This window comes from Wolffia australiana, chromosome 3 (assembly GCF_029677425.1).
Source record: "Wolffia australiana isolate 7733 chromosome 3, ASM2967742v1".
NCBI lineage: Eukaryota > Viridiplantae > Streptophyta > Magnoliopsida > Alismatales > Araceae > Wolffia > Wolffia australiana.
Genome location: NC_135837.1, coordinates 16,612,742 through 16,627,901, shown reverse-complemented (window position 1 = coordinate 16,627,901; position 15,160 = coordinate 16,612,742). Strand labels below are relative to the sequence as shown.

The window sequence follows — 15,160 nt, the reverse complement described above, 5'->3', positions numbered from 1 at the left end:
TAGCATAGTGTACCGAGGGTCTTAGATGTTGTTTACCTAAGTCATCATTTCTGCGGTAGTATTCTCCACCATGGTCAGAACTAATAGATTTGATTATTTTTACAAGTTTATTTCTACTTCACCCTTATATAACTTTTTAACATGACTATTGCTTGAGATTTCTAATGGATGAGATGCAAGTATCCATATCAATAATTACCACAGATGAATGAGATAAAAAATTGTTGACTATAGGGGTTTTCCACAAATGTTTAAATGAATAAGTTCTAAGCCCTATGAAGCCTGATTGAAACTTGTTCTCCTTGTGTTTTTTCATTTTCTATTGATACATATGATGCATGTAAAAATATTTTAAAAACAGGGAATCAAGAATTCCTTCTGACATGGGCACTGCAATTCTCTTTTGAGAATGTGGCCCAATATTTTATGCCATATAGATGATAAATCCTCATTACCCAACTTGCATTTTGTACCAAAAAAGTTTGTATGGAAGGACTGGTCTTACGAAGATGCGATATTGCCAACTTATACAACTTATTCGAAAGCACCAAACATCTATTATCTATGATTACTAAAATAAAATAAACTATCTATCTCCAAATGGAAAATGATAACCATATTTGTCCAATACAGAAGTAGATATTAATTTACATCCAAAAGAAGCTATAAAAAGAATCTGATTAATTTACATCCAAATGCGATATTTTTAAATTTTAACTTCAAGGCACCAACATCATTGGCTTCCATCACTTAATCGTCACCATGGTTGATGAATTTCTCATTCTCATTCAGTCTGCTTCTGTTGAGGCAGCCCTATGTTCATACATCAATTTGAGGAGAAACATATGAACCTACCCACCATGTGTATCTTGGTACTGAATCAAGGTTAACTTCAACATAAATAAGAGAAAAATGAGTGCTTGTTTTTCATTTATGATGGACACTTGAAGGAAGAATGTGCTAAAGATGTTACTTGGTGCAAGAAGAAAGGCTAACTTCAACATAAATAAGAGAAAAATGAGTACCTTTCTTCTTGCACCAAGTAACATCTTTAGCACATTCTTCCTTCAAGTGTCCATCATAAATGAAAAACAAGCATTCACATTCCTCATGTTCCTTCCTGTTAGGTGGACCCTCAATAGCTTTCTTGCCCTTGTGCTTTCCTTTACCCTTGGACTTTCCCTTGGAAGAAATAATGATGTGAGCTCATTGTGAAAGTAATTAACCAGAAATTAGGGTTAATTCTGTCACATAAGGCTTATTGTTTATGCAAAAATATTTATAATTTTCCATACAAGTATAGTGTGAGTAAGGTTTGAATCAATAGGTGAGGAAGAATTGAAATTACTACGAAAAATAGCATGTTGTATTTTGTTGTAAGAGAAGGGTACTCAGATAGGTATAACTCGCCGAATTGAGCTCTATGCAGATAATGCATTCTTCAGGTAGCTCCAAGAATAGAGCCTTGAGCTTGGAACAAATATAAGGCATTTCAAGGTACTCTCTTATGCTGTGTTTACCTTTATACCACATGGTAGTTAGGCGATTCATAAAGGTACTTATCTCTCAGATCTATCACTTTTGTAATACATCTTCTCAACTCTTGAAGAAGAATCGTGGCTTCATGCCTTTAGATATGTAGATAAGAATTGAAGTTCAAGTCCATGGAACCAAGATAATGTGTCGCAAATTATTCCCATTTTATAAAATTTGATCATTAATGACACAGATATTGAGTACGTTCATAAGACCATATTTACATATTTCTTTACACTAACTTGATTACGAATGCATATTATAAAACCTAAAATGATTAAATTTATTTTTTCTAATGATATTTCTAATTTTATGAATTTTTAGGAATATTAAGCTATTTTTTCGACATGATACTCTGAAATAAGATAGTTTTTGGAGTAGGAATCTTATGGTTTCATTTTTCTTCCTTAGAAAATCTATTCCGCATATTTGGTCTAATATTTAATTTGATATGAATTAATTAATGGTTCTTCTGGCCTCAATCACAATTGTGTCACATGTCACCATTCAACTTGTCAATTGATGACCATCCAATATTTCTGTACTGACTAGCACACCTAATCATTACAAAAGGAAGTCATTATGACTTCACAAATGGTGATGCTATAACAGTAAATAATCGATAGACAAATCCTTAATTTTTTATTCATATTGGTAATCTGGCATCATCACTAGAAAGTTTATGGCAGGGCATCACATGGTATTGAGCACGCATCATTAGTATTCATGACTAACTAAGAGAGGGCAACTAGATAGTGGATGCACTCGCCAACTATGTGGTACGCCCTTTCACCCACTCTCTTTGCACTACTTGGCAGGATCTTCCTCGGGATGCGGGGCAGTCATCGTATTGAGAGACTTGGCCGGCCAGCTCTTCGTGCATGTTAAACCCTTCGACATGACAGCCCTTGTGAGCGATGTATCATGTGGAGTGATGAAGGGGGGAATCGATGTCCCGCCTAGGTGCTGATTACTTTGCAGATTTCTCTGATCATACCCCATGACCAATGGAGACAGCACCTACTCCATGCATTGCCATCTCCAAGGGGGACAAAAAATGAGATGTTGGCACCCAATGACTTTTCAGGGACCTACAGAGTTACCACTATTGTATATTTCTTCGTTTGTTTCATGGGTGTGGGTGAGTGGTCCATTGGACTCCCATAAACTCTTACAAACACTCAACCTTTTCATTTATAAAAACCCCCATAAGTGGTTTCCAGGACACTGCAGGATCAATCTACTAGCATGACCTTGGTTCCGTAGTACTCAAAACCCTGCTTTTTCCAATAAAAAAACATGGTCCAATAAATAAATATTAGAATTACTTCACAATTAATGCAATGTGCGAGCCAAGTAAACAAGAAATCAAAATAATTTGCTAATTTACTTTTTAAAAAATAAAAAATGGCAGCGCTTAATACATGGCATGTGGAGCCCATGCATATTCGTGGAGAGCCATTGTCAATGGGGGATTGGAGTAAAGATTAGAAGTGATGACGAGGTGCACGTTGAATCTTCACCAGATTAAACACTTTCACTCATCATTGGTTCTCAATCTTGTCGTTTCTGCATTGTGATGTGTGGTGTGCCATGAGCCATTGATCGAGAATGATGTGTACAAATATAGGCCAATAATTGTATAGAACTTTATAGATTTTAAGTAATAACTCCAAAGACAATGTGGTGACGGTGTCAAGAACAAGGAGAGAGGAAGAATTAGATTAAATAAACTATCTGGACTTGTCCAAGTTTAGGGCTTGATATTTAATGATGCAAAAGGTTGGTCGAGGTGGAATTTTAAGGATACCTTCCTATTTATCTTCCCTATTCGTCTTTATTGTTGGATCTATAAGATGGGCACCCAATTTTTGTAAAACAAACATTGGCCTTGCTTCCTCCTTAAAGAGGCTAATTAAAAAAGAGTGGTGTTTTGAAGATCTGTCAAGTGTCCCTAAGTGCTTGGAGAATATCAACAGAGAAGAGGAGAGGCTTTCCTTCATCGCAAAATTTTTGTTGAGTTGGTGGTACATGATGACCTATGGTAAGTAATCTTTTCTTATCATTTCATTTTACCAACATCACTACATCTCATGCCATCATCTCTGTCACATCTTGTCTTCCAACCCTCATTTTAAAAATAATTCAAATATTTCTTCTTATCATTTCCCCTTATTTATTATCTCATCTATATTACTCATCCTCATTTGATCAATTCACATCCTCCTATTTTCTGCTCTTACAATGACTTGTCTTATTCTTATTAAATATTTATTGTCATCCTCTCACCTCATCATTTCCATCGCATTACTCTTGCATATTTTATACATATTCCATCTCATTCCTTTTGAATCACCATTGAAAGAGTACAAAATCCCTTTATCACAAGGTAGATTAGTTTAATCAGTATCATTTTATATAAATTTATTGGTTAAAAAACTCAGAATTTGAGCTCCCCTCCTGCATTTAGGGCCTCTCTATGTGCAACTTCCGCAGAGAGAAAGCTTATGTAGAGAGAGAGAGAAATAGACCCAAAGGCAGGTGATCTCCGAGTTAGAGAGGGAGTGAGAGAGAGAGAGAGAGCTCCTGAGAGAGAAAGATTTGTCCCCATCCTCAGCGGTCATCTTTCCTCATCACCGCCAGTCATTATCCCCATCCTCGGTGGTCATCTTTCCTCATCAACACCAATCATTATCCCCATCCTCGGTGGTCAGCTTTCCTCATCATCACCAATCATTATCCCCATCCTTCGCATTCAGCTTTCCTCATCATCGCCAATCACTAGCCCCATCCTCGGCGGTCATCTTTCCTCATCACTGCCAATCATTATCCCCATCCTCGGCGGTTGTTGTCCCTGTCTTTAGCGGTCGTCATCCCCATCCTTGGTGTTTGTTGCCTCGATCCTTAATGATTGTCTTCCCCATCCTCAGTTGTTATCTTCCATGTCATCAGTAGTCATCGTCCCCGTTGGTGGCGATTGTCATCCCAATTGTCAATGATCATCATTCTCATCCTCAGTGGTCATCTCATTCTTGATGGTTGTCATTTCCATATTCGGTGCTTATCATCCCTGTCCTCGGTAGCCATCACCCCATCTATGGTGGTTGTTATCACTGTCATTGGCAATTTCCATCCCCGTCCTTGGCAGTTGTTTCTCTCTGTCATCAACGGTTGTCCTCAGTGGTCATAGTTACTATTCTGGGGATAGTCATCCCACTCTTTGGCAGTCATCGTTCCCTGTCATCGGTGATCATTGTCCCCATCCTTGGTAGTTCCCTGTCATTGGTGCTCGTTGTCCCCATCCTTGGTAGTCCCCTTCTCCATCCTCATCCATCCTCGGTGGTTGTTGTTTCCCATTGCCAGCTGTCATAGTCCTCGTTGCTGGCAGTTGTCGTCTTCATCCTTAGTGGTTGTTGATGAAGCAAAAATGGGGTGTTAATTTGTCGTTGTCATCATTTTTGCTTCAATCAAATAAAATTAATGAATCAGTAATCTTAAGCAGAAATTTATAGGGTAGAGTAACGTCGTATCCACAGGGATTGGCTCTTAGATGTAAAATTAAATAATGAGTTGGGGGAGTAGAGAGGAAGGATTTTAAAAGGATAGTACTAATATGGAATTTTGTGACTAATGAATATTTGTGTTTTTACAAAGAGAATCCCCCCTATAAATTTTATTTGAATCTATTATTTTGTAAACAAATATTGGAGGTAGATTAGTGATTTAAGGACATTTCTACGAAATTTTCAAAAGTCGATTGATAGGAGAATTTCCAGAGTCAATTTGTGAGGGAAAGGTGTTTGATAGAATGCCTAAGACAAGAAAATGGATTTATATTGTATTTATATAAGGAACGACATCAATTTTTAATGTATTTTTATGAGTAAATCAGTAAAATAAGTAGTAATTCCTATATTTTATTCATTATTTTAAATATTTTTTTACTTGGATGATAGACATTAAGAAAAGTTGTTTAAAAATTTGTTAAAAGTTGGTTTAGAAAAAATACAGATTAATTGTTTGAAGAAATGCACGAATGAACAAAAATGATTTCTAATAAGATTTTTGACTGATTCACTTTAATTTTTTTTCTTATTTCGATAAAGATAAGACTTAAATGAATGTAATTTGTGACTTACCAGACTATGTCGTCTGGTGGATGATCGTCGTGGGCTTCAGATATCCACGCTTGGTGGTGTCATCTTCCTGGTTTGGCACACGAATTCTTCCTCCTCTTTTCACACTTCTCTCACATATATCTCTTCAGGTCAAGATTCTGTCACAGCCATTGACCAAGAGAACTAAGAAAAATGAGAAGAAAGTGGAGGATTGCATTTCTGCAGCAGCTCTAGGTTGCTGGCGGCTCTAGACCCCGTTCCAACCACGTCGTCCTTCAGGTAAGAATTCCTTGATTTCTCCCTCTTCCACTCTTCTTCCTCACTAATCCCCCTTCAGGTCGCAACTCTATCACCGCCGTTGATCGAGAGAGCCAAGATAAATAAGAAGAAGACAGAGGATCCTCTCCTCCGTCATTTTTTTATTTCAGAAAGTCAATTCAAATTTGGGTGAGAAAGATGCTTTTCCGGTGATCTACAGCTCATTTTATAGGTCATGAACGGTGTAAAGACCTTCCTCACCAATATGGGACCTTTTCGTCGTCATCACCGACGACAAATTGACCAAAATCTGCCTTCTTGTTGTCAGAATAATGGCTCCAGCAACGGAGATGGCAGCAGGAGGAAGAAAAGGTCGGTGCTGCCCTTGGACCATTAGATCCACACTTTGGGGATTCAACGGCTACGATTAAATCGTAGCTGTGGACCCCTTTAAGTTTGATGGCCCCCTCCCAGTCAGCAGTGTCCATGTCAGCCCAAACGTCCACGTGTTCACATTTGATTCGTCCATGTTGACGCGCCTCGCTGAGTTGTCGCATGAAAATAATAGAAAATAAAACGGAATAACAAGGATTGATTTTGACCTTTCAATCTTCTTAAAGAAGATCAACGGTCAAGATTATATTGTGGGCTTTAAGAAAAGTCCATACCATTATGGGCTTGGGCCTGGGCCATGTGAAGCCCACATGTATGCCCCTTTATAATTTTCATAACGGCGGCCCGTAGACTCATTCACCCTCCTTATAATTTCCTCGGCCAGGCCTGTATGTTTTTTAAACCTCTATTGTATTAATCTCATATCGATTTTTTTGAAAGTTCGTAAATGATATATAAACTTCGAAATGGATATGAAATGATTTAAAGCGAACAGGACTTACCTTGGGCGCGGGCAGTTGTTACCTTAGAGCCGCTTTGAGTAGTTGCACCCGCGGCTGTCCCTGCGGTTGCGGCCTTGGCTGCACTCCTTGGCGGCTCCTTAAGAGCTCGTTATTATTATTTTTTAATACTTATTGTTAGATATATTTATTAATTCTATAGATTGTATTATTATTTTTTCTCTACTCTATCAATGAGTCACATAATATTTTATAGTCACGCAATATTTCTTTAAAAATGGAAAATTTTACATAATGAGTGAATAATTGCATGAAATGGAATTTAACATGAAATTGCATGTTAATTTCATTATATGACTTTATAAACCCTTAAAAAATATTAATTTGTAAGCATGATTTGTGATACATCAGTCGTCATCATTGTTGCCCCGCAATCATCGTTACCCGTCATCTACGGTCCATCCCCATTGTCGATGGTTCTCGTCACCTCCTTCATTTGTCTTCATCCCCATCCTAGATGGTTGTTGTTCCCGTCCTCAGGGGTCCTGGCCCATGTCCTCGAAGGTTGTGGTCCTGTCATCAGTGATCCTGGTCCTTGTCCTGGACGCTGGTTCCTGTGGTTGGGGTATATATATGTATCTATATGTATACACTATATATATCATATATTTCTTCACATTTCTGTCGTCCTTTAACATCATCAGTCATCCTCACAATCGTTCCAAATTTTCGTCATCAATCATCCCCGTCATCCCTCATATGTGCCGGATGACTGAATACAGTTTGTTCAGTCATCCGTCAGTCGCTGCGGATGATGGTAGATGACGATTTTTTGGCTGGAATGGATGATTTATGTCGGTCCTGCAAGCCTAGCTACAAATGATTACTCAAATCTTATCGACATGATAGATTGCTTTATTCGGTAGCCCGACTTCAGGGAATCGGTAGAATGGAAATACGCTTAAAAATACGTAGATACGGCCATTAGCTTTGACTGGATGACGTGTTCTTGAAAGCATTGTCCGTCTTATCTTCTCTGTCGATTTCGATGAGCTGTCTGATTCATAGTGGAGGTCGTGTGGCCTCCTCAAGCCATGTTCAACGCCCCCCCAAACCCAACTTCAGCAGGCAATCATTTTCTAAGAGGTCATCTTGTTTCGCCTCGCCATCGCAATAATCGAGAAAACCCGCGGCGAACCGCGTGCCGCGACTCACAGGGAACGCGCAGTTGAATTTATTGTGAAGAAAGTTGGAAAAGGATCGTCTCCTCTCTTCATCCACGACCACGAGCCTTGCCCTCTGTTACCCACCAGTCGTTGCCAAGAGGGATCCATGATTTCGTCATCTACGACGACCTATCATGGAGCGTGTGGCGTACACGCGCACGCCAGGCTAGATATTCTTTTTCTCTCACTTTAAGTCTCTATTGGGGTGATAAGGTAGAGAGGGATGAGCACGAGCCAGTATTCTGGGTCAAATAAACTCTTTTCTAGAAGGGATACTCCCATCTGTCGAGTGCTTTTCTCATAAACAATTGGCTGGAGCCACGGCGCGCGCTGAAAGGCGGATTTCTTGAAGAAACGAATCCGCTGCGAATGGCGATCTCTTCTTGGGTAAGTGTATAAGTAGCATGTTTCTCTCTTCATACCGCGCCGAAGAGAAGAGAGAAAAACGGTGGGAAACGCGTTGCGCTAAACATAGAAGAGAAGACCAGAGAAGAGAAGCAGAGGATGAAGAACTCCAAGTTCTCTCTCGTTGTGGCCTTACTGACAGTCCTCTTGGCAGTGGCGGACGCTACGCGACTGAGAGTTGGCTATTACGAGAAGACCTGCCCACAAGCCGAAGCCATAGTTAGGGAAACGGTGGCGGGCTTTGTTGTGAAAGACCCTGCCGTCGCCGCAGCGTTACTCCGCTTGCATTTCCACGACTGCTTTGTCAGGGTAGGCAATTCTTTTGATCGTTGTTACTGCTCCTCAGCGTCGTATTCTCTGCTTATTTTTTCAACGATTAATCACGACAGGGTTGCGACGGATCTGTGCTTCTCAACTCCACTATCGGTAACACAGCAGAAAAGGACGCTTCGCCAAACCTGACCCTCGACGGCTTCCACGTTATCGATGCTGCGAAGGCGGCCATCGAGAAAGTCTGCCCCGGTACAGTGTCTTGCGCCGACATCTTGGCCCTTAGCGCCAGGGACGGTGTTTCTCAGGTAAATCATCATTCTATCTGAAAGCGCAGGCGAAAAACGGAGATAGAGCGAGTTTAAGACCATAACTTGTCTTCGATCGGTAGCCATACCAACTATGTTTCTATGGTTGTTGACTACAGAAGGGCGGACCGAGCTGGGCAGTGGAGACGGGCCGACACGACGGACGCATATCGAAGGCGTCTGAGGCCGTCGCTGATCTCCCGTCTGAATACGCCAATATTGAAGGGTTAATTGCGAACTTTGCCAGGAAGGGGTTCAACGTAAAGGACCTCGCTATCCTCTCAGGTGAGCGTGCGCTCATATTATCCTCTCTTCAAGGTCTCTGTATGGAGTTCGGAGTGCCCTGACTATTTCTTGATGGGTTGGTTTGTCACTCAGGAGCTCACACCATCGGTAACGCGCACTGCAGCTCATTCAGCGGCAGGCTCTACAACTTCACAGGAAAGGGCGACCGCGACCCGTCTCTGGATCAACAGTACGCCTTGACTCTGAAGAAGGAATGCAAACGGGGCGATGAGAACAGTATCGTAGAGATGGACAGGGGGAGTGTCCTGAAGTTCGATTCTAGCTATTACAGGGGAGTGATCCGAGGGAGAGGGCTCTTCGCTTCTGACGCTGCCCTGCTACATAGCAAGGTAACGAAGGAGCTGGTCTATGCGTACGCCAGGAACACTCCCCAGTTTTTTCACGATTTCGGGGTGGCGATGATCAAGATGGGCAGAGTCGGCGTGCGCACGGGCAAGAAGGGGGAGATTAGGAAGCACTGTGCTCTGGTAAACGCATAAGACAGCCCGAACTATTGAAGCCTTGAGGGAAAGAAGAGCGTAAGAGGGTAAGAATATCAGGGTGTAAAAACTGTAATAGGATTGAGAATATGATATGGCGTTTTGTCTTGTGGTCCTTTTTTATAAGTTTACATGTGTCCGCTCGGCGGTCACTTAAAGGTCCCCGCGTGAACCGTGTTCCCACGCTGGTCACAGCTGTAGAAAATATAATTGAAGGTCGTGATTAAAATTTGTCCTTTCGGTAGATGTTCAGGCTTTGGAGACACTTCGTTTACTCAGAACATTTATGGAAAGTTGGTGGCACGATTCAGAAGATTAGAATGATTTTTTGACAATTTTTTAAAATTGTTTCTGGCAAGTAAAGAGTTGAAATTTTAGTATTGTGTATTTCTGCTATGTGACGGTATGTAGTAACTACACTGTCTCGTCGTTATCATTCCAGCAATTTAGCAGTTCACGAATGGTCCGCCATCTCTCCATTTTCTTTCAATAGTTGAGCAGATTTAAGGATTTTCTGTCTTAAGAGTACTATAATCTATGAATCAATCTTTCTTTATTTTTCTTATGCAATGGGAAAAAGATAAGAGTAATGAGTTCGTCGTAAATCATGCGTCCGTTGCAACATACTGTGATAGAACTTTCTAAAACTTGCATGCATGTACTAACCCAGGGAATACAGATTATTTCCTCAAAATAGGCGTTGCCGTTTGATTGACTGATCTCTCACCAACATTAAAGTATGTTGGTGGATTTATGATATTTGATGAGTATCATATGATGAAAGGAAGCGATGTAATTGTGGCACCGACATTAAAATGGAATCGCCGTCTCATTAAATGGGACGAAATTATTTATTCAGTCCACATGACACATGTCATAATATGAGAAATCAGAAGATTCAACCTATTCCAAGTCATTCTGGCACTGCAGATTGAAAAAATCTGCATCGTTGGGTCATTAAAACTAATTTCAATTCACAAAAAGACATTGTGACACTTCTGATAAAGGTGATTTCAGACAGTTATTGAGACATGAAATTCCTCGCATCAAATTTGGAAACTTTTGCGACGCCTGGAAGATGGATTTGTTCAGATGACCTTGCAGTTATTTCAGATTTTGAATCAATAAATAGGTATATTTCCTGGAAAAATCCATAACAAAATGAGATACATTATTGCGAATTTTAATTTTTAATTGACAACAATTATGCGTCACATGACTTAACATAGTTTCATGAATTATTCTCTTGAAATTTTTATTATCTATAATTTCCTCAAATTTTTGGATCCAAGTGAAGGTAACTATTGATTTAATAAGTGTTACAACTTTTTTGACCATTTATCATGCATCATATTTTATATTGTTTTAATATAATTGAATTATTAATTTCCTCAATTTTTGGATCCAAGATGTTAGTCTATAATGATACTTTTATTTCAAACTGTGTTCGTGGTCTAGGTATCCATTTAAATTTCAATTTCTAAATTAAAGGAAGGATAAGGGACAATATAGATGCTGATTTAAAGGATTTGGGCGGAGGGAACTGGGCCCGGAGCCAAATTTTGGAGGGAAGTTATGAGCAAAAAACTATGTTTTCTCTGTAAAAAATTCTTCAGTTTTCCTCCTAATAAGGAGATATGCAAATTCATCTTTAATAATGTCCATCTTAGAGTGATTTTGGAGGGAGGAAGGGAATTTTAGGCTATTAAAGCCCGTTTTCTTTCCCCTCTCCTCTAGTCATTTGAAGGCTTTGAAGATCGTTCTTGTTTGATCATTTCGTTAAAACTCATTATTGCTTGCTCAAGTAAGGTCCCTGGTGTGGGTGGATGGTACAGTCCCTGGTGAGTATGTTTTGGATTATAATTGTCTCCAAATTCATGGTCAACACCTACAAATAACAAAAATATCTTTTCTTACTTAATCTATATTTTCTGTCCCCTTTATCTCTCTCTTGTTCTTCTTGGATAACTCGTTATCAAGCACGTATGTGAATCTGACAGTCCATCATTTATCTAGTTTCTCTATTCCCTATTTCCATATTCTAATCACTTTGTTCCTCTCTATTCGCAAACAACACTAGGTATCAAATCCCCGAGGTTCAATCCCCACAGAAATGTATATGATGTGTGGAATAACTAAGACGAAAATATATAAACATGTCGCATAATCTGAACATAAAACAACAATAGGGAAAACATTTTTTTATTTATCAAGAGGGAAATAAGATAAGAGAAAAAGTAAAGATGAAAAAAAAAGAACTCTTACTAGACAGTCTAAAGTGGCAACTTGGCCACTTTTTGGGTGATGCCATGGTCTTAATTGTTTGGGCATTTTTTGGGCCTTTATATGGACTTGGGTCATGATGGAAATATATGTGTCAAGCAAGCCAATCACACATTCCACATCTCGTTCGATGTTCATTGGTAGAACATATTCATTATAGCGCACGTGTGATGCTTATAATGAATTCCATGAATACATTATCGGACTTCGTGAATGACATCCCTGAATATGGAGATCGTAATACAGAGATCACTAGTCTTTAAGCATGTGTTATAAACATTCCTATTCGACGGATACGCGAGAAGGACATCGAGGTATTTGGATAGAATGGCACTATCTCTTCTCACTCATACGATGGGTATGGCCAGTCCCATAGTCATTAGTGTGGGAGACACTAAGGATAGCTATTGGGTGCTCTATAGTAGAAAAAGTTCACTGAATTGATCCGTATGCATCCCTGAATGGTATTATACTAAACTGTCAATCAGGTCAATTCACATCACGTTTGTGTAAGTGGTCCTTAGACTTGAGACACCAAAGATTCTTGTGGACAACGGTTGTACTTTGACTATGACCAACAAGTCTCTAACCATGGGATTCTAAACGGTCTTAGTTCCGATACATCAAGAAGTTCACGAAGACAATTGAGTGGTCAACATGGGATTGTCCACCCTCGATAGAAGAGGTGACAACTCAAAGAAAACGATGCGGTGAAGTCCTTGGTCATGGCAATCGACTATCAGAGAAGAGTTCTCCGATGATTTCTGAATGCATCAGTATTAACTTGGAAGACCGATTAGGGTTTGACAGTTGACCACACCCTAAGTCATCCAATGAGCGTCAAGTGGATGAGGGACTATACATAAACGGTAACCGATGGCGAACAGGTTCCATAAAGGGATAAAGTCCTTTGTATCTTCTAGAACACGAGGTGTAGCTTGGCACCCCACGTGTTGGAGACTCGACCTATTGATTGGGTTAAATTGATCTAATATTAATTAATCTATATGATGATATAGTTAATTAATTTGGAAGGCCAATAAAGGTTATTGGGTTGTTAGCATTGTTAACTAGAGTGATACATGGACCTAGAGGGTCATACACAAATGATCTTTTGGACATCAGAAGATATACTTAAGTTTTGGGGGCTTTATGAAAAATGTCCACTTAGTATAAATAGGGAAAGGCCGTGAATGAAATTTACCCAAGCCAGAATTGTTCAAGGGCCTTTCCCCTTCTTCTCCCTTCTCCCCACACCCTCTCTCCAACCCCGATACGATCAAGACGATATAATGATGACGATGAAAAAAGAACGGAGCTCGTCAATGAGAAGGAGGAGATCCGACGTGCCAAGGGTCGTGTGGATACATCTAGAGGCTGCACATTTGAGTAGCTCGACTCGGCTCACTCTAGGATCCAAGAAATCACAGATGCAATATATGTAAAGTTACTTTTGATGTCGCACAACATCTAGGACATCATCCAGTCCGCACCGAATATGATGGTTCGGTGCCGATGAGGGATAATGGCATCAAACGTCGACAGTGTCATCGTCCGACGAATAAACCCTAATGGATTGCTGTTACTACAATCCAAAAATGAATGCCCAACATGTCTTACATGCAGGCTCCGACTCAAGGGAGGCGCCGAGCTCCAAGCTTGGACGGGTTCGCTAGTGACGGTGGCGGTGGCCTCTCAAACCTCGTCGGAGCGAAGAAGGCGTCTACAGCCAAACAGAGTCAATCCGTAGGGCTCACACGTAACAGACGGTCTCGTCTATACTGGTAAGACACTCAAATATTGTAGTTTCTCTCAATTTGCTTCTCTCATCTACCTAGCCCGAGCGCGGTGGAGTCGAGATGAAAGTATATTGCAAAAGGTAAATAAACGAGTGTAGGGAGAGGATAGCATTCCTCGACGGCGTGGCTCGTGGTGCAGAACTTCATCGACGTCGGTGGCGATTCAGGGCGGGTGGAGCGAAGAGATGCTGGAGAGCAGACGGCAGCTCGACGAGCAAGGGATGTTGGAGCTCTGATAAAGGACAAAGGAGGGGAGGGTGGCAAGAACAGCCTGAGGATGGTGGCAGGTGGCTCAAGTGCACATTCTGGTTTGGCAGGGGCGCCCAATGCGGTGGGCATAGAGAGGCCAGGAATTGTGGAGAGCAACAGCAGGCACCGCGTCTGACCGGCTCGAAGGCTCAGTGAGATGTCAACATCAAGCGCAGCTCAGGCGCCCCAAGTTACCCGACTAATGGCAAGGAGGGGCTCGGAGTCGGCCCTTCCACACTTGGTTTTGATGGCGAGGTCCTTCAACGATCTCTTAGTGAGCGGTCGATAGCCCGGGAATGAGCCCACCCTCGTCAGGAACCCGACAACGGCGTGTCTTCCTTCCTCGACTTGGCAAGCTCGAAGGGGCCTGCTTCGATTGGTCAAGCCCCGCCGGACATGCAAGCTGCCTACGTCAGGTGGTTTTTCTATTGACCAATCTCCCCCTTACAAAGTGTCAGAGTCAGGGGTGGCCCGAGTATCAGTCTTCTATTCCCTCGTGACTCAACGAGGCTCTTAGAGGAACCCAAGTCGAGCAGGATAAGGCTTCACCAAGAGGGCAGGGTCACTGGCGTTGGTGACCCACGATGGGCTAATTCTCTTTAGGCATGCGATCAAAGTCTAGAGACACAGTTGGCCAGCCTCTCGCCCATAATTTCGAGTCCTTGACTACCAGATTCACAAGCAAGAGGGCAGGTGATGGAGGACCATCTAGTCAATCACGCCCCGATCTAGTGTTCGCCCGTCCCGATGCCGGTACCGGATACCGGTATCGGGATGGATGCTGGACGGATGCCGGTACCGGAAACTTCCGGTACCGGTTTTTTCCGATATCCAGATACCGGATATCGGTATCGGATATCGGTTGCTACAATGCCGATATCCGATACCGATATCCGTCCGATACCGTGATCCGTCTCCCATCTCAGGGGGACAGATGACGGTATCGGATATCGGATGCGGATATCGGTTTTCGATATCCGCATCGAATTTCATAAACATTTCATATAAGTTAGTTCTTTTATGAAATTTCATATAAGTTACGTATTTCGAATTTTTAAAGTTTTGAACC

General features: G+C 41.2%; 1 protein-coding gene across 1 annotated transcript; it reads left to right on the top strand.

Annotated features, from left to right (window-relative positions):
* The first annotated feature begins 8,311 nt into the window (after positions 1-8,311).
* On the top strand, positions 8,312-10,006 carry LOC144701093 (peroxidase 27-like). Its single transcript, XM_078572790.1, has 4 exons — positions 8,312-8,706; positions 8,787-8,975; positions 9,095-9,260; positions 9,354-10,006. The coding sequence occupies exons 1-4, from the start codon at positions 8,497-8,499 to the stop codon at positions 9,758-9,760; spliced, it is 972 nt and encodes a 323-aa protein (XP_078428916.1). The 5' UTR covers positions 8,312-8,496; the 3' UTR covers positions 9,761-10,006.
* The last annotated feature ends 5,154 nt before the right edge of the window (positions 10,007-15,160 follow it).

Coding starts and splice junctions, on each gene's coding strand:
- LOC144701093 (XM_078572790.1), top strand. CDS start 8,497: ATGAAGAACTCCAAGTTCTCTCTCGTTGTGGCCTTACTGACAGTCCTC. Junction 8,707..8,786: donor TCCACGACTGCTTTGTCAGG/GTAGGCAATTCT, acceptor TAATCACGACAG/GGTTGCGACGGATCTGTGCT. Junction 9,261..9,353: donor GGACCTCGCTATCCTCTCAG/GTGAGCGTGCGC, acceptor TTTGTCACTCAG/GAGCTCACACCATCGGTAAC.